At 60.6% G+C, this 18,599-nt stretch overlaps 1 protein-coding gene across 4 annotated transcripts; it reads right to left on the reverse strand.

Moving 5' to 3' along the window:
- Positions 1-1,176: 1,176 nt before the first annotated feature.
- Positions 1,177-18,472, reverse strand: SCN4B (sodium voltage-gated channel beta subunit 4). 4 transcript variants are annotated; one of them, XM_070078849.2, is made up of 5 exons: positions 18,391-18,472; positions 10,908-11,080; positions 9,652-9,880; positions 6,826-6,955; positions 1,177-4,411 (listed from the first exon to the last, which is right to left on the reverse strand). In XM_070078849.2, exons 3-5 carry the CDS (start codon positions 9,782-9,784, stop codon positions 4,318-4,320), a joined length of 357 nt encoding a protein of 118 aa, XP_069934950.1. In that variant the 5' UTR covers positions 9,785-9,880; positions 10,908-11,080; positions 18,391-18,472; the 3' UTR covers positions 1,177-4,317. The 4 variants fall into 4 exon arrangements, with proteins under 4 accessions (XP_069934950.1, XP_069934940.1, XP_069934949.1 ...); XM_070078839.2 differs by lacking the exon at positions 18,391-18,472 and adding an exon at positions 17,266-17,666; XM_070078848.2 differs by lacking the exon at positions 18,391-18,472 and adding an exon at positions 17,266-17,528 and having other exon boundaries at positions 9,736-9,880.
- Positions 18,473-18,599: the final 127 nt, after the last annotated feature.

Here is an 18,599-nt window from a genome sequence, read left to right on the forward strand (position 1 = left end):
AGAGTTATAGACAGTGAGAGAGAGACAGAGAGAAAGGTCTCCCTTCCGTTGGTTCACTCCCAAGATGGCTGCCATGGCCGGCGCTACGCCAATCCGAAGCCAGGAGCCAGGTGCCTCTCCTGGTCTCCCATGGGGTGCAGGGCCCAAGCACTTGGGCCATCCTCCACTGCCTTCCCGGGCCACAGCAGAGAGCTGGACTGGAAGAGGAGCAACCGGGACAGAATTTGGCGCCCTGACCAGGACTAGAACCTGGGGTGCCAGCACTGCAGGCAGAGAATTAGCCAAGTGAGCCACAGCTCCGGCCAAAATTCTGCATTTCTGATGAGGTCCCAGCTGAGACTCACTCTTCCAGTCTGTGATGTGTGTGTGTCTGTGTGTGTGTCTATTTGTGTGTGTGTCTGTGTGTGTGTCTATTTGTGTGTGTCTGTGTGTGTGTGTGTGTGTGTGTGTCTGTGTGTGTGTGTGTGCAGCCAGGGCCCAAGACTCTTGGGGCCCCCATGACTCGCTGGGAAGCCCCGTGAAGCGGCTATGCCTTGCACCTGCCCAGGTTCTGTTCCCAAGGGGCTGCCCTCTCTTGGAGTGGGCCAGGCACCTCTCAAGGGACCCAGGTCCCTGAGGACTCCACCTATTCAAGGAAATTAGCAAAGGTCTAGGGCCCCTCCCCCCCAGAGAACAGACCCAGCCCCTGATCCCATGGGGTTTATATTCTAGTTAGCGGAGGTGCACAACAAACAAGGGAGCACATATATGCCTGGTGGAGATGGGTGCATTTTTAAAAAATTCATTTTGTCAGGCCAGCGCCGTGGCTCAATAGGCTAATCTTCCGCCTGTGGCGCCACTACACTGGGTTCTAGTCCCGGTCGGGGCGCCGGATTCTGTCCCGGTTGCCCCTCTTCCAGGCCAGCTCTCTGCTGTGGCCAGGGAATGCAGTGGAGGATGGCCCAAGTGCTTGGGCCCTGCACCCCATGGGAGACCAGGAGAAGCACCTGGCTCCTGCCTTCGGATCAGCGTGATATGCTGGCCACAGCGGCCATTGGAGGGTGAACCCACGGCAAAAAAAGGAAGACCTTCCTCTCTGTCTCTCTCTCTCTCACTGTCCTCACTGTCCACTCTGCCTGTCAAAAACAAAACAAAACAAAACAAAACAAAACAAAAAGAAAACCTCCAAAGTCCTTATTACTAAACATAACTTTTTATTTCATCCAAGGCAAAGCGAAATACAATTCTACAATGCAAAACACGTTGTAGAGGCAAGACCGTCTGATCACCTCCCTGCCGTGCGTGAACACAAGTCAGTGCTGGGTGTGTGCTCCTCTGGGCCACCCCGAGGCCCCCAAGGCCACTGCTGCAGCCTCTCATCTACAGTTATAGAGGGAAACTGATATGGGTGTTGTTGTCATCCAAGCCCGAGGCATACACCATGCATAAGATAGCCAGAAGCACTGCGGATTTGGGTGGGGCGGGGGGGCAGGCAGGGACCCCAACCTGGCACAAAGCAAATTGAAGCAAGCGGCAGGCTTCTCCGGAACAGCCCTCCCTCCTGGCACACCCTCCCGCCAGCCCTCCAACCAGAGCCGTCTGCAATAATGAGATGGAGTCCGGGAGTGATGGGGTCAGGAGCACGGCTGGTCTTCCTCTTGGTCCTCTTGTCCGCTCTCAGCTTGCAGATTCCCAACAGCCACGCTCAGGCCGGGAGAGAAGGCTCCTGAGAAGACCAGAGTCTTGCCCACCATGCACCGCCCACCCACTCCACACACCTGCACTGCCTGTATGGGCACACGCTTCCGCATGCACGCGCCGCCCCCTCACCCCCTCCCTGAACAGCCTGAGCCTCACGGGCCGCCCCCGCCCCGCCCCGCCCCCAGGCCTCTCTAGCATCACAAGTTCACGCTGGCTGCCTTCTGCTCAGTTCCAACACCAGAAGAAACTGAGGCCTGGAGTGCCAGGGTCCCATTTTGAGGTTAAGGATGGGGCACTCAGAGCAGTGTCTTTGAGTCCTTGACATCACCGTCAGCAGGTGCATCAACTTGGTGAACGCGGTCCCGCAACAACCTCCATCAGAGACGTGCAGGCACGGAGGCCCTACTTGGGGAAGACGACTCTGCCCACATATGTCCTGGCGCCAGGCCACGTCCATGTTTCTCCATGGGCATCATACGCTGGCGTTTAACACTGTCAGTGCCCCCTCGCTGAGTGCATTTAGCATCTCCTCGGACAGCCCCAGGCACCTCTGCTGAGAACCACCCGACACAGCCACGGACAAGAAGCTGGAAGCGTCAGGGTCAAGGTCTCCAATGGTACAAAGTGACTCCACGGGGGAGTGGCGGTGAGCGGGAGCTGAGGGCCGGGACACAGAGATGCGGTCAGGACAGACTTGGAGCAATCCCCGCCACTCCTAAACCTGCCTTCCAGATTCCTTTCCAAGCCTCACAACAGCCCTGTGAGGTAGGTAAGTATGATTCCGCCCATCTGATGGTGGGCTCCGTGACCCACCTCTAAGCCAGCAGGAGACCCAGGAGAGGGGAGGGAGGATGCTGCCCAGGTGCGCGCCGCTGCCTCGTCAAACATCGGCATTGGACGGGAGAAGGAAGGTTCACACGAAGGCAGCTAGAAGTCTTCTGAGTGGTCGAGGGCTCTGGTCTGCCTGTTCCCAAATCCGAGAAAATCCGATCCCCCTCCCCAGGATGGGTTCTGGGTGGAGGAGGATGGGAGGGGCAGGGGCAGAACATCAGGGGAGCCTGTGAGCCGGTGAGCGAGGGTGAGGGGCTCAGACCACAGCCGTGAGCACCCCGCAGGTGCGGCTGTGCCTCCGTCTCTCTGCACCTGCACCCTCAGGGAAGCGTACAGTGCTTCCTGGCAGAGAGTCATGAGGGGTCCCTACATCCTCTGCAAAAGGGACCCGGGGGACACGGGGTCAGGAATGCAATCGGGGGCAAGGGATGGGCGCACGTGGGGGAGACCCCTGTTATCACATCTACCATCTCTGCCCCACAGGGACTCACACAGGGGGACCCACCAGGTGGCCCCACTCCAACACCACCCTGGAAGCACCCGGCAGATGTCTCCATCTCAGTTACTGGCCAACGGGTTGCAGGTAACACAACCCTAACCTTGCGCCCCCGCCACGTGATCCTAGGGAGGGGGGTGCGGTGATGCCAGGACACACGGGCTGCAGGCAGAGACGAGTAAGAGCTGGACTCAGGGAGCTAAGGCACAGTCTAGCCCCATACACAGGGGTGTGCAAACTGGTTCTGAAAGTGCAGAGGGCACGTGTGGGCAACCTCTCCCTGCTCCCCCACCTCGGGGGAGAGACGGGGTGGCCCAGCTGAGCAGGAAGCATCTGGAAAAGCCAAGGGCCCTCATCCAAACAAGAGGGTCCCTGAGATGGAGGCAAGCCCTTGACCCCGGGCTGGCGGACGAACAGCCCTGGGGACAGGGGAGAAGCAGTGACAGGGGCATAGGTGGTGCAAGCCAGCAGGACGGCAGGTTCCAGGGTGTGACCCCACAAGCAAGGTGACAGCACCTGCCATCTGGGGGCAGGGGAAGAGGGGGAGAGCGGGGCTCTGGAGCGCCCAGGTGGCGATGGTCCTGCCATGCCAAGGACAGGGCTGCCAGCAGTGGGGCTGGGGTGGGCATTGCTGTGGGGCTCCGGTCCCCTCTGCACATCCCTAGTAAGCAGAGGGCAGAGGCCAGGTTAGATAGAGGCCCAAACCAGCAGGGTTTAGAAACTGGAGCAGGAAGTGGGACAGGGAGCTGGGATGAGGCAGACGGGCACCCTCGAGCGGGGGGTGGCGAGGGGGGAACTTTGCACTTGAGGGACTGAGGAGAACGGGGATGGCCCACAGCCAAGGCAGGCCTCTCACTGCGGCCCTGCCTCCAGCAGCCCCCACTCCACACCGGCCACTCCCACTACCCAAAGGGTCAGTCCTCCAGGTGGGGGTCTCCCCCAGGCCCAGCTCCTGGGCCGCCCTCGCTGTTCCCCCCAGTCCCTCTTGACGAGAAATCAGGAAGAAAACCAAGGTCCAGGGAGACAGAAGGAGACCCCTTCTCCCCAGGTGTCGAGGAGGGCCAGCCCGTCCATCCCGGCCCAACCCCTCCTTCCCCTCTGCCGTGGCCGGCCGCTGTCCCTGGGTGCCCTGGCTGGGAAGCAGGCGGGGCGGGCCAGGCACATCCCGCGCCTCCCTGCCTAGAAAGTCTACAGTTGGAGGCAAGCAGCAGGTGTCTCAGGCACGTGGGTTCTACAGACGGGCGGGGCTCGAGGATCAGTCTCATCACTGGAAGCTGCGGCTCCCTGCGGCCGCCCGGCCTGCCACACTGCTACACTTTTGTGGGCGGTTTCTCCTCGGCCTTGGAGCCGGGCAGCCCGTTCTCCGTATTGTCATTCCCGGAGGAGCTCACGAGACACTCCTTCCTGGAGAGGGAGAGACAGGGGACACTGTGAGGAGGGACGCCGCGGCCCCCTGCATGCAACCCTACGCCCTCTCCTCTCCTCCCGCCATCCACCAAGCAAGAGACTGAGCAACTAAGGGATCTGTAGCTCCATTTGCCCAGCTATAAAATAGATGCATCCATGGGGCCTTGGTGGCGGGCTTGGGGGAAGGAGCAGAAGCACTAGGAAGGTTGCCTGGCCCACAGAGGATTCTCACGGACCGGGCCTGGGTGTCTCCACGCAGCCGGAGGTCTGGGGCCAGGCCGAGTGCTGAGGACACAGGGATGTCCCCCCTCCCCCCAGGGCCCCCAAGACCCCTCCTCCCTGAGCTGTCTGTGACCACAGGTGAGACAGCAAGGGCCATAGAGGGACAGCGCAGGCAGGGGTTCAGACTCAAGGGTGGCAGGTCTGGGAGGAGGCAGCAGGAAAGAGGTGGTCAGATGGGGGAGACACTTCCGGCGAGCCACACCACCCTGAGTGCCCCGAGCTGGTCCTGTCCCGACCCTGGTTTGTCCTGGCGGTGCCCAGGCTGGGTGGACAGAGCTCATGGAAAACATCCCTGACCCTTCCCTGTCCACAGGCTTACCCCAGGCCTGCCCACCCCAGCCCCTTGCCCACATGGCCAGACCCTTCCTTCTGGAGCTCCGTGACCGTGACAGGGCCTGGGGCCCTGGCCCAACCCCCACCTCCCACAGGCAGAAGGGAAGCCCATCTCAGCCTGCACCTCCAGGTCCCTAAGGCTCACTCTCGACCCCTGGTGGGCTTTTCAAATCTCCCAGGATGCCTCCATCTGAACACCCTCCCCTCCTCTCTCCCCAGTCCACCACAAACACCCATGTGGCCAGAAAGTGCCCCTGGAAGTCCGCCCTCCTCTGCACCCTGGGGCTGTGTCTCAGCGGCCCTGTCTGCACAGCCCTTGACCTTGCATTGCTTTTCTCTGCACTCAATCTCATCGCCGAAGGCAGGATTTCCTACAGCACCTGCCACAGAGCTTTGCCCCAGGGGGAGGAACGAGTGAATGAACAAACTCTCAATCAGCTCAGTGAGCGGGATGTGGCGGTGATGGTTTAAGCTTTGACACCAGATAGGTTGGAGTTCAGATCCCAGCTCCATCACTAGCTGTGTGGCCGTGGGCAAGTCACTTAACCTCACTGAGCCTCTGCTCAGCTGTCCAAGAAGCCTGGCAGGTGCTATGTGCTAATGCCTGGGGACGGGCCTGACCCATGGCAGGTGCGCAGTGGACACCGGCAAGTGCACCCAGTGCAAACTGCTAGCCTTGCCTTGCTTTGGGGGGCTGAGGTGGGTCACTGTGGGTTTACTAAGTGCCTTTAGGCCATATGCTGAAAAACTCATTCTCCGCGTTTGCTTGCCATCGCTGGAAAAACTGGTTCTTAAAAACAGGGCCTGTTACAGCTGCATACCTCTGGCTCCTCCCTACCTCCACCCCTGATACAGTAAGGTAACAATAGCCCTGCCCGCCTGCAGCTTCCCTCCCCTCTGCCAAGAGGGCAGAGTGGTCCTCCCTTCTCTCTGGCTTCCCGTGACTGTCGCCCTCTCCAACGAGAGGCCTGCCTCCTCTCACCTGTCCTGCTCAGAGCGCATCTTTGGATGTCTTCTCCCTGCTCTGGCTTTACAAGATGCACCACCTGCTACCTTGGGCCCTACCTGACCCTGTTCCAGAAATGCCAGGCCTGGGGTTTGCCCCCCTGCCCCTCCCCCTCCACCCTCTCCCCTCCCACGTGAATGTTCAGGGCTTCACATCAAAGGCTCCCATCTCCCTGGAAGGGTCCCCGGCTCAGAGCTGCACGTGGAATCTTGTCTTTCCTCTGCTTTTCCTCCGTCCTTTGGTAGGGCTTTGGGTTGAGTGATACAAATGGAAAGAAAGAAGCTCACGGATGGGAAGGGGGAAGGGAGCCGGTGGGAGAGGGAGGAGCTAGAGGATTGCACAGCCTATGCTCACCGGATTTGCATTGATTGACAGCTTCAATAAATTCATATGAGAGGGGGAGGAAGTGGGAGGGGGCTAGAACTCAGGGACTGGCCAGAGAGTGCTGTGATTAGGAAGGGGGGGGGGAGCGGGGGCGGGATGGGGGGAAGAAGGGGGCTGCAGGTTGATGGAGGAGGTGGGGGGGATGGGAGTTGGTGTGAGGGGGGATGGCGGGGAGGGAGAAAAGGAGACGGGGGGGGGGCTGGTGGGAAGGGGATGATGGGAGGGAGGGGAGGAGAGGGGGCTGGTGGGAGGGGGGACGGCAGGGGAGGGGGGGAGGAGAGGGAGTCTGATGGAGGGAAGTGGTGGGGAGGGGTGGGGGAGGAGAGGGGGGCTGGTGAGGGGACAGCGGGGAGGGGACGGGGGAGGAGATGGGCTGGTTGGGGAGGCGGCGGGAGGGAGGACTCACTTCTTCTCCTGGGTCTTCTTGATGATGAAGGCGATGAACTTCTTGAGCAGCAGGATGAAGACGAGGAGCCCGATGACCCCACCCACGACGGCCAGGATGATGAGCGTCACAGTGTTGTCCACTTCCTCCACTGCAGGGCACGGGGGGAGGGGCAGGGTCACCGGGCCCAGCACCTGACAGGCCAGCCAGCAGCTGTGCACCTCCACAGCCTGGGCCCCAGCTCTCCCCAGGCCTGTGGCGGGAAGCAGGGGAGGCAGGAACGCGGCACCCACCAGGCTAAGGCCCCACCCGCAGAGGCCCTCTCCCCCTCCGCCTCTGCACCCGTGTCGTCCCACAAACACCCAAGTTCTGTGACAAACCAGAACCAGAGCCCGCAACACCCAGGTTTGAGTCAGGACCCTACCCCCAATTGCCGGGTGAGAATTTCACTGCTTCTTTCTAAGTCTCTCTGCCCATGGAGGAAAGGCGAAGCTGTCTCTACGGCGTCTCATAGGTGATGGGAAAACTTCGGGGCTGGGTTGCCTGGATTTTAACCGTCACTACTTCAGGTAACGTTGGGCAGGTCCCGACACCGTGCAGCCTCGACTTCCCCATCTGAAACCTGACCTCCCTCCTTCCTCCCAGACCTGCTGCACCCACGGTCTCCCCGGTCCCACTGAGAGCACCTCCGGCCTTCCAACCGAGCGGCTCAAGGCCCCTGGACTCCTCTCTGGCTGCTCTCTTCTCAAGCCTCTTACCCAGCCCACCTGGGAATCCTGACGGAGAATCCTAACTTCAGAAAAACTCCAGGGAGCCTAGCAATTAAGACGTCTGTGTCACAAGCTGGAGTTCCTGGGTTCAAGTCCCAGCCCCACTCCAGGCTCCGGCTTTCTGCTACCATGCACCCTGGAAGGTAGCGGTGATGGCTCCAGCTGGATTCCTGGCACCCACGTGGGAGACTCGGATTGGATTCCCAGCTCCTGGCTTCAGTCCCAGCCCAGCTCCAGCCATTGCAGACACTGGGGATTGGACCAGTGGATAGCAGCCCTCTCTCCCTCTCTCTCTTGCTCTCCATTTTTTAAAAGATTTATTTCATTTCTTTAAAAGGCAGAGTGATAGAGAAGGTGAGATAGAGAGAGAGAGACCTTCCACCTGTCAGTTCACCGCCCAAATGGCTGCAACAGCCAGGGCTGAGCCAGGCTGAAGCCAGGAGCCCGGAGCACCACCCAGGTTCCCATGTGAGTAGCAGGGCTCTGAGCACTGGAGCCATCTGCTGCTGCCTTCCCAGGCACATGAGCAGGAAGCTGGACCAGAAGTGGAGCAGCCAGGATGTGGACCAGCGCTCTGCTTCAACATGGGATGCCGGTGCTGCAAGTAGCAGCTGACCTACTGCACTACAACACTACCCTAGCGTGCTTGGTTTCTGTTTTAGTTCCGGAATCTGATCAATCACAGCCACCCTGGCCCACACCTGGTGAGAGCCATTTTCCATGAGCTTCCATCCCCCTCAGAGTCCTTCAGTGGCTCCGTGTCACTCACACGTGCAGAGCCCCACACAATCTGGCTCAGTCTGAGCCACTTCTTAATACTAGTCCTGCCCCAGCCACCCTCACACCTCACAACCTTGGGGCAGATTCTTCTCTTTGAGAATCTGCCCCAGGGCCTTTGCACAGGACCTGCCATCCCAAAGGCAGCTTCCCAATTTCCTCTCTTGCCTTCTTCAAAGGTCACAACTTCACCTTTGTCCAGAGAGGCCTTGCCAAGCCACCCTGCTAACGCCCCATCTCCCTCCCCTGCTCCATTTGTTTCTCCATAACACTAATCATGCCTCATGTCTGGTATAGTTCTCTTCTTGCTGTTTTATGGTCTGTCTTCCCAGGTGGGGGGAAGTTCGGCATGTGCAGGAGAGCAGGAAGGTGCCCTCAGCACCCTGGACCAGGGCTGTGCGGAGCTGGTCCCCGGCATGTGTGTGCTGCTGACTTCTACGGATGAACGCCTACAACCACGGAGCGGGAGGCTCCTCCCAGGACTGTGCGCGAAGCAGAGGAGCTGAGGGGAAGGAGACCGCCAGCACCCTACGTGTCAGTTCCTGTCCCTCCTACAGGGCCGGGCACAAAGCAGGGTGACAGGAGCCCAGACAGGGAGCAGAGGGGCCGCCACACACAGAGCTGATTCAGGAGAAGCTGCCCCACTGGCCTCTGGCTCTGCCCTCGGCACAGGCAAAACTGAACTCCCAGCTTCTCTTTCTGCAGGTGCACCCCATCACCCAGCAGGTGTGAAGGCCCAGGAACACTCGAGGCCTCCGACTGGGGTTCCCGCCCAGGTTCCCTTCCCCTCTGCTCCCTTGCTTCCTGGGGCTCCGAGAGGCCCCGCCCAGCTTCTCCAGCGCTGGCCAGGCAGACTGGAACCCCCGACAGCAGGACAGACATCCCTGGAGGGGAGGGCAGCGTGTCTGATTCCACCCCTGCTGTCTCTGCCTCCACCAGTGGATCTGTCCCGCCCTGGCCCTGCTGCAGTCCCCTCTGTACCTGTCTCCCCACAACCCCCCTCCCCACTTTCTAGCACAATCCCTGGCCTTCAACCCACCTTTGCTAGCAGAAGCCACAGGAGTAGCAGTGACCGCCATTGAGAGAGACAGGGAGCTTTGCTAGTCACAAAACATGCCCAGGTGGCTTCTCAACCCTCGCAGCCACCCCAGGGGAATGCAGCCATGTCCCCATCTCAGCGGCGGGGTAAGCGTTCACGCGGAATGCTAGCGTCCAGGTGCAGCGGCAGTAACTCGTGAAAGTGCAAAGAGAAAGAGAAGCAGCCACGGGTGCACCTGCCCCGGCCCAGCCCCTGGCCTACGTTTATCGACGACTTGGAGGAAGATGGTGGCCTGGTGCTCCAAGTCCTTCTCCTTGGGGTTCTTCACGTGGCAGGTGTACTTGCCCGTGTCGCTGAACTCCAGGCTCCGCAGCAGGATGGAGATGTTGTTCATCTTCTCCTTGGTGGTGCCCTCCAGGGACACACGGTCGTTGTCCCGCAGCTTCACCTTGGGGTCCGACTTCTCGTTCTTCACAATCCCTTCGATGAGCTGAGGAGGAGGGGCGAGCAGGGCAGAGAAGACGCCCCACAAAAGACTCAGGGTCACCGAGAGCGGTGACTTCATCCCGGCCTCCTGGCACCGCCCTTGTCCACGTGCAGGAAGCACCTGCCGGCCCAGGTGCTCCTCCAACCTGCAGGCTGCAGGGAACCTGAACTTGGCATGTTTCACTCTCAAGCCATCTCCTTTTTTTAATTTTTTTTTAATTTTTAAATTTTTTTTGACAGGCAGAGTTAGACAGTGAGAGAGAGAGACAGAGAGAAAGGTCTTCCTTTGCCGTTGGTTCACCCCCTAAATGGCCGCTACAGTCGGCATGCTTAGGCCGGTGTGCTGCACCGATCCGAAGCCAGGAGCCAGGTGCTTCCTCCTGGTCTCCCATGCGGGTACAGGGCCCAAGCACTTGGGCCATCCTCCACTGCCTTCCCAGGCCACAGCAGAGAGCTGGACTGGAAGAGGAGCAACCAGGACAGAACCGGCGCCCCAACCGGGACTAGGACCCGGGGTGCCAGTGCCACAGGCAGAGGATTAGCCAAGTGAGCCACAGCGCCAGCCGGCCATTTCCTTTTGTGAGATGTTCCTGGAACGCGGAGCCCCCACTGCTGTCTTCCTGCGAGCCTTTTATATCAGGACAGCTGGGTCACTCCCACGGCTCTGTCCATCAGCACCCGCCGAGGTCAGCGTTTAGTGATGCCCAGGGGCAGCCACTGTGGCTCCCTGACCAGGGCCCCAGTACCACCTGCTGGCCCGCCCATCCCCCCCACACCGCCCCTGTCAGGGCAGACCTGGCTGGCGTTTGTGAAATCAGACTACTAATTTTTACCTAAGCATCCCGATTTCCAGGGACTGTTTAGGACCCTAGGACTCCAGCCAAGAATCCCAACAGATCCCAAATCCCCACAAGACATTCCAAGCACCCCTCCCACTCTGGCTGGTCCTGACCCTGGAGAAAGGGTGGCAGGAGGCGTGGCCCTCACCGCGGGGAGGCGGCTGGTGGGGGCGGCCGCCCTGTCCTCCTTACCTTCTTGTAGGTGTCACTGGTGTTGTAGGACCACCAGAAGCGGAGGTTCTCAAAGCCGAAGCAACTGGAGAAGGTGCAAGGCAGCAGGATCTCCGTGCCGTTGACGGCGTAAATGGTGGTGGCCTTTCCCACGGACACCTCCAGTGACAGGGCCACGGGCAGTAGGAGGAGACCTGTGCCGGGGTGCAGCTTCCCTTAGTAAGCCCACCAGGACCCCCACGCCGGAGCTCCAGATGGGGACGATCGGCCGGCGAGTGTGGCACTCGGCACGACCACCAGGGGGCACCCCAGCCCCAGGAAAGCGGTCCCCTCACCTGCAGGCTCATCCCCGAACTTGCGTGGGGCTCCCCGCCGTCTGAGTGGGAACCTCCCCATAGGTTTACCGGATTTGTGCACTGGGGAAGCGGGCAACTGCGGGGCCCCGCAAGGTGACGAACAGCCGCAGCATCCCCGCACTGCCCGGGAGCCCCTCGCCGCGGGGGCCTGGAGGCTCCTGCGCGGCTCCGGAGAGCCCCATCGCGTGGGCCTAGGTGGTCCGTGTGAGTCCGACACCCTCTGGACACCCAGCGGGACCCCGAGAGCAGAAGGAAGTCTGCGGCGGCGGTGGAATCGGGTTCGGCAGGGAGGCGGGTGGGCAGAGGGTCCCAGGAGGCGGGGTCTGCACCGGGCCCCAACCACTCCCCCACCCCCTCCCTCCCGGCACGCGTGCAGGGACGGCCCCGGAAGGCGCCGGCCCGCAGCCCGGGAAGCCGCTGCCACGGCGCCCCTTGTCCGGGAAAGTCCCGAGTTCCCGCGCGCGCTCCCAGGCACGGAAGTACGGGCCCTGCCGCCCGCGCTCTAGTCCTGTCCTGCAGATGCCTCAGGGAAACCCCAACCCGTGAAGGTCATTGGAGGGCGGGGCTGAGGGACGGCCTCTCCTTGCTCGCCCGCTCTCCCTGCTCTGGCCTTCTGTTGTCTAACTGAATCCCCTGGTGACCCAAGTATGACCCGTGCCACTGCGACCATCGCAGCAATAACTATTTGTTGAGTATTTACTATGTGCCAGGCCTAGCTCACCCTCACACCTGTCCTGTAAGCCCGCACTGTTATAGCTCCATACTGTGGATGGAACAACTGAGCCCGGAGAAGTTAGGTCAACCAGAGACTTTTCCAGCACCTGGTAGTCCCAAAGCAAGAAAAACCGCCCCTCCCCCTTACATCCTAAAATAGCCAGATTTGCCCAGCAGGGCCCTGGTGAGTGCCAGGATGGGATTTCAAAGAGCCCGCCCATACCCCGGGAACTGTTTATTCTACGGGCTGGTTTTCAAGCCTGCATCAAAATCTAGAGGGCAGCACGGCCTCTCCAGCCAGGGCCCAGGGCTGCTGGAGAGCTGATTTCTACCAAGTTCCCTGGGGCTGCTGGGGCCCAGGGCCGGCACCGTGGAGTAGCTGGTTAAGCCCGCCTCCTGCGGTGCCAGCATCTCACATGGGCGCTGGTTCGAGTCCTGGCTGCTCCACTTGCAATCCAGCTCCCTGCTAATTTGCCTGGGAAAGCAGCAGAGGATGGCCCAAGTGCTTGGGCCCCTACACCCACGTGGGACACTCGGAAGACACTTTGGGTTCCTGGCTTTGGATGGTCTCAGCTCTGGCCATTGCAGCCATTTGGGGAGTGACCCAGCAGATGGAAGACTATGCTTGGGCAGCTTGGGCACAGGATAGCCCAGGGGCCTGCCACCCACATCACGTCTCACCTGTGAGGCTGTGCTAGGGGCGAGAAGTGAGTGAGGGCAGGTGCTGACCCATGGTGGCCCTGGCAGGCTGCTTGGGCAGGATGGCTGAGCCAGGAGAGGACTGGTCAGCAGGTGCAAGGTGGCCCCGCTCTGCCCGCTGGCCTCTAGAAAGTCAAAAGTGCCCCATCCAGCGAGTCCCTCCCCAGCCAGGGCGAGGACGGCTGGAAAACACAAGAGCTTCTGTGGTGGGCACCCTGCGGGTGGAGGAGGGTGGTGTTAGGAAGGTGGGGAGGGGCCAGGGTTGTGCCACCGCAGGTCCCCCTGTACACAGGGCGCCCCTCCCTTCCCTTAATGACCAGTGTCAGCCCAGAATGTCTGCAGGCCACTCCTGCAATGATTTATCTTCTCCCGGCCCTGCGATGTAGCTTGGGTCACTTCCCTGTGGCTACTTCCCTGGAGTAAAGGACTTTCCTTGTGTTGTCCTAAACTTAACTCCTTAGAAAGCCAAGGAGTACAGGTGTGTATGTTCATGTGGGTGTGTGCACGTATGTGCCTGTGCATGTGTGTGCATGTTGCAGCCCTGTGTGCTCATGTGTGTGTTTATGTGTGTGTGCACATGGCAGCATGTGTGTGCATGTGTGCACATTGCAGTCTGGGAGCAGGGGCTCTTCCTGGCACTGTGGAATTGACACGTGTGAGTGTGCATGTGCACATTGCAGCCTTGTGTGCTCATGTGTGTGTTCATGCACGTGTGTGCACATTGCAGCATGTGTGTACGTGTGTGTGTCTGTGTGTGTGTGCACATTGCAGTCTGTGCATGTGCATATGTGCGTGTGTGCACATGTGTGCATCTGAGAGCAGGGGCTCTTCCTGGCACCGTGGAATTGACACGTGTGAGTGTGCATGTGCACATTGCAGCCTGTGTGTGCTCATGTGTGTGTTCATGCACGTGTGTGCACATTGCAGCATGTGTGTGCATGTGTCTGTGAATGTGCATATGTGTGTGTGTGCACATGTGTGCATCTTGGAGCAGGGGCTCTTCCTGTCACCATGGAGTTGACAAACAGGTCCTCTTGGTCACCATCATGTGGACTTCTATCCTAAGCCCCAAAATGTTGCCTTTCCTCACTAAGCGGCCCTGATCACTTAGCCATTCTCACAGCAGCAGTTTCTGGGCCGTTCTCTGAAGTCCTCAGCCCCCAGATATCCTCACTGGGTGCTGGAGCTTATCTGAGGATTCACTCAGGATTCCCAAGTATCCTTCCCACACACAGGGATCAGTCTCTCTCTCTCTCTCTCTCTCTCTCTCTCTCTCTCTCTCTCTCACACACACACACACACACACACACACACACACACCAGGGCAGGGGAGGCTGCCCACTCCCCACGAGCTTCCGCCTGGCTTCAGTGCCCAGCCTCAGCACTGTGGCCCTCAGGGAGGCAGAGAGGCTCCAAGTTAGAGCTGGGAGGTGGAAAGTGGGCTGAGGCTGGCAGGACAGGACCCCTCCTGGGGTGCAGGCCCAGGAGGCTGTGGGAGGCAGGGCTGGGCCATGCTGGGCCCCTGAGCCCAGCGACAGAGGAAAGATTTCAGCTCCCTCTCCCTAGGCAACCCGCCTGCTTCCTGCCCGCCCCCAGGAGCTTTGCCAGATAGCAGCGTGCCCCTGAGACAGCACTGCCTGCTCAAGGAAACCAGCTTTGCAAACAAGGCCAAGCAGCATGCCTGGGCCTCCCTCAGACCACAGAGCAGGTGTGCCGGCATGGCCTGACCGTGGCTTATGCGGCCATCCCAGTGCCCCTGGAGGGCCCACCCCAGGGCCAGTGGGTGGCTCCCTGTGCCTGAGTCTGTCCAGCATCCTCATCCTCATCCCACCAGGAGGTGGCCGGTCCTAAGTGCTGGGGGCCTTCTCTCTTGGGTGTCCCCATGGGCCTGCACCTCCCACAAGTTCAGAAAGAAGACAAACCATCATTTCCAGACTTCGACGCGGGCTTTCCCTCTGCTTCTCCCCTTCTCTCTCCTCTTCTCCAGGAACTCCTCTTCCTCTGAGTGGGACACCCTCCCCTTAATTGCATTCTCATTAAACAAGCTTTTAATAAATACACACCAAGGGAAAGAGGGTTGTGCAACACAGCACTCTTACAAGTGATAATTAAACATGGAGCACAGCAATTAAGCAAATCAGGGAACAACGCAGGGGTGGGCAAACAGCTCCACCGCCAGAGCCGTGCTTAGGAAGAGCCCGGAACCCACAGCGGCCTCAGAGGCGACGGCACAGCCTTGAAAACCTGCTCCTTCGTCTAAGAAAAGGGTATCTTGTTGGGTTATCAAAAAGCACATTGGGGGACTGGCACTATAGCGTAGCAGGTTAAGCTGCTGCCCGTGTTGCCAGCATCCCATACGGGTGCCGGTTTGAGTCCCAGCTGCTCCAGTTCCGATCCAGCTCCCTGCAAAGGCACCTGAGAAAGCAGTGGAAGATGGCCCAAGAGCTTAGGCCCCTGCACCCGTGTGGGAAACCCGGATGAAGCTCCCAGCTCCTGGCTTCAGCCTGGCCCAGCCTAGGCCATTGCAACTATTTGAGGAATGAACCAGTGGATGCAAGAGCTCTCTGCCTCTCCCTTTCTCTCTGTAACTCTGACTTTCAAATGAACATTCTCAAAAAAAAATCGCATTGGGCTCAGTCTATGAGATATGAGGAGAGGGACGGGGAGCTGGGGATTTCCTGCTCTCCACAGTCTCCACAGCCATGAAAGCAGGTTTGGGGGCCCCCAAGCCTTCATGCATCTGTGCCATGGCCCAGAAAACCTCACTCCTTCTCCTGCCCTGAACTCAAATCCTGCTGACCTTCCCCCTCACCACCCTTGGATCAGCTAGGAGGCAGCTTGGTGCACGCGAGCCCGAGAGGCCTGCATTCTGTCCCACCTGACCCCCACTTTAACCGTGCACCCCTGGGAGAGCCACTGTCCCTCTCAGGACCACGGCCCCCTCTCCTTAGTAACACTCTGGGCTTTAGGCCCCCGGAGAACATCTCCAGGCATCTCCACACCTGCCCATGGGCTCACAGCTAGGATGTGATCTGTGACCCGAGCTCAGAGCAAAGCCCAAGGACACCCCGGCTGTGGTCCTTCTGCAGCCCAGTGGGGCCAGCTCTGTGGCTGCAGAACTCCCATCTACAAGTGGCTCTGCTCTCTCCTGGGAGGGCAGCTCAGGGATTCATTCTGATGGGCCCCCTGATCTGCCCCACTGAACGGTCCCTGCAGGAGGCAGGAGCTTGTCCCTGGAGAAGTGGATCAAGACTCTGGCCACAGTCCCCCTACACACAGAGGCACACAGACACAGTTTTCAGGGCCCTCTCCGTTGCCCACAGAGGCCTAGAACATTCTATGAATAGTCTAACAGCCCAGGGACTGGCGGCAGCAGGAGGAAGGCAAGCTCAGAATTGGAATGACTGTATGACCATGAATTCCTAGGCGACCTCTTGCCCCTGGCACGGCCAGATGTGGGGGGAGGCTGGTCTGGTCTGAGAGGGGCCGGAGGGAATGAGCGGACTGGCCCTGGGTGCACTCGGGCTCAGCTCGGCGTGCGTGCCAGCAGCAGAGGGGCAGTGCGGGTCTTCTATATAACTGCAGAGCTGTGAGCCGCGCAGCAGCTCCCAAGTAAAGAGATGCTGTCCCCTCGGCCACCAGGCACCCAGGGGACAGGTCTGCATACAATGTCCATTTGCAAAGCAGTAGCACTAATACCTCCACCACGTGCCTCACCCAGGCGGGGAGCTGCCGGAAGTCAAATCTGACAAATATAAACAGAAGAGGCGCAGGTGCCAGCGATGGAGTCAGCTTACATGGAAGTCAGGCTACGATTTGTGATGAAATTACATTCCGGATTCATAAATCTCATTCCATAACCTCTTGGAGTCCAGCACTCAAAACTATCATGTACATATTAATAGATGTGAATAATACCCCGTCCCTCTGTGGCCTCAGGACAGGTCTCCTGGGGTCTTCATATTCACCCCAAAATCCAAGAGCCAGGAGGATGCCAGTCAGATCCTCCCCATGGAATCTTTGTAGAAGAGAGACAGGCCCCAGCCCCAAAGGGAGCTTACGACAGGTCCCCCAAGCCCTTCCAGTCCTGGCCAGTTTTTAGTATGGAACTGCAGGGAAGGCAGTGAGAGCAGGAGCAAACAAGGTCCCAGGGGAGGAAGGGGAGCCCCCGCCCCCACCCACCAGTGCACGCCTGAGGAAAGCCTGGGAATCCAGCAGCTCCACAGGGGGTGCAAACTAGCATCATCCCAAAGAGCGCATGTGCAACCCCTACACCCACGGCACAGACCCTCGCCCCGGAGGCTCCCGCTGCAGTCCCAGGTCCCAGCCTCAGACGCCTGGAGCTGAAGGCACCCGCGCCAGCCAAAAACTCATCGGGAGGCTGGCCGGCTGATGGGGTGCGGGGACGCACACCGTCCCCAGGGAATACAGCTCTGGGCCAGGCGTCCAGCGGGAAGCCAGTGGCCACCATGCTGTTCCGTGTCGCCTTCCAAGGCCCACCCGGCCAAGGCACCCCTCTTTCCGCATGTCCCTTTTGGGGACAGGGGGGAGTTGTGGGGTTGGGGGGGGGGTGGCGGGCATGAGAAGAGACTAAGCTGGGGCTGCCTTACCCAATAGCCCAGGGCCCAGCCATCTCGCCGGGGCTTTGCCTCGGTCCCCAGCCCCGGACATCGTCCTGTCCTGTCCTCTCCGGAGCGCGCCCGGGGCGGCGCGGGGATGGGATAGCCCGCACAGCCGCGCTCTCCGCCCCCGGTCGGCAGTCGGCCCCTGGGCTGCCGGGGAGCTCTGCGCCGCCGGTCGGGGCTCGGGAAAGTTAGCAGGGAGAGAGCGAGGGGAGAGGGAGCGAGAGGAGGGGGAGGCGCTCTCCCTCTGCCGCCAGGAGCCGCCTGCGGGAGCCGAGGCTGGCGGGGGGGAGGAGGAGGAGGAGGAGGAGGAGCAGCGGAGCCACGGGGAGGACGCCTGAGCGCGCGCAGCGGCGAGCGAGCCTGCGCCTCTGCTCTGGAAGCGCTCCAGCCGCAGGAGGGGCGGTGGCCGCGGCCGAGCCAGGGCGCCCCCGCCCGCGTGGCCCGCCTCGTGGTCCCGGAGCCCCGGGGCCGGGCGGGGGCCCGCCCTCCCGCTCCAGGCGGGCTGGGCTGGGCTGCTGCGGCTTGGCACTGCGGAGCCGGCCCGCACCCGCCCGCTTCCTCCCAGGCGCGGGGCTGCCAGTTAGGAGGATAGTTTCGCGGGAGAGCGGAGGTGGAGCTTTTCGGGTGTTGGAAGCTGCTGTGTTCTGCTTAGGGGGACACGGGTAGGTGGGGGCTCCCTCTCTCCGGACCGCCCGGGCACCGCGCGAAGAACCGCAGCCTGCGCCGCCGCAGCCGATGGGCGTGCGCGGGTTTGCCCGCTGCGCGCGTGCGGCCGCGGAACTGCGGTAGTTGGGGAGCAGAGCGCCGGCTGCCCGCAGCCCAGTGCACGCCCCCGTACTTATAAACTCCTTGGAAATCTCTCTGGGACTGGTCTGCGGCCTGCGCCCCGCTTTACCCATCCTCTGCACCCCTGCGCTTCCGTTCGCCCATTTAGGCCGCACCCTCAGACTCCGCCCTTCACCCTGCTCCCCCTCCCGCAATCCCCGTTTGCCTCGCTTTCTGGCCCTAGATGGAGGAGCCCAGGGTCACAACCAGGACAGAGGGCTGAGGGGAGCCCGTGAACCCACCGGCCCTTCCCCAGACACTCTGGACTCAAAAGTGAGCACCTACCAGAGCTGGCGCTGCGGCTATGGCCCAGCGGGTTAAGTCGTCTCTTGGGACAACCATCAGAGTGCCCCCTTGCTTGTGCAACTTCTTTTTAGCACACCCAGGAAGGCAGCAAATAATGGCTCCAGTGTTTGGGCCCCTGCCACTGGACCAGCCCTGGCTGCTGCTGGCATTTAGGGAGTGAACCCCGGAAGTGGAGAGTGGGGGCACTG

This window comes from Oryctolagus cuniculus, chromosome 1 (assembly GCF_051225735.1).
Source record: "Oryctolagus cuniculus isolate XC-2025 breed Fujian yellow rabbit chromosome 1, ASM5122573v1, whole genome shotgun sequence".
NCBI lineage: Eukaryota > Metazoa > Chordata > Mammalia > Lagomorpha > Leporidae > Oryctolagus > Oryctolagus cuniculus.

Coding starts and splice junctions, on each gene's coding strand:
- SCN4B (XM_070078839.2), bottom strand. CDS start 17,326: ATGTCCGGGGCTGGGGACCGAGGCAAAGCCCCGGCGAGATGGCTGGGC. Junction 11,081..17,265: donor GCTGGGCCCTGGGCTATTGG/GTAAGGCAGCCC, acceptor ACCCCGGCACAG/GTCTCCTCCTACTGCCCGTG. Junction 9,881..10,907: donor CCAGTGACACCTACAAGAAG/GTAAGGAGGACA, acceptor CCTCCTCCTCAG/CTCATCGAAGGGATTGTGAA.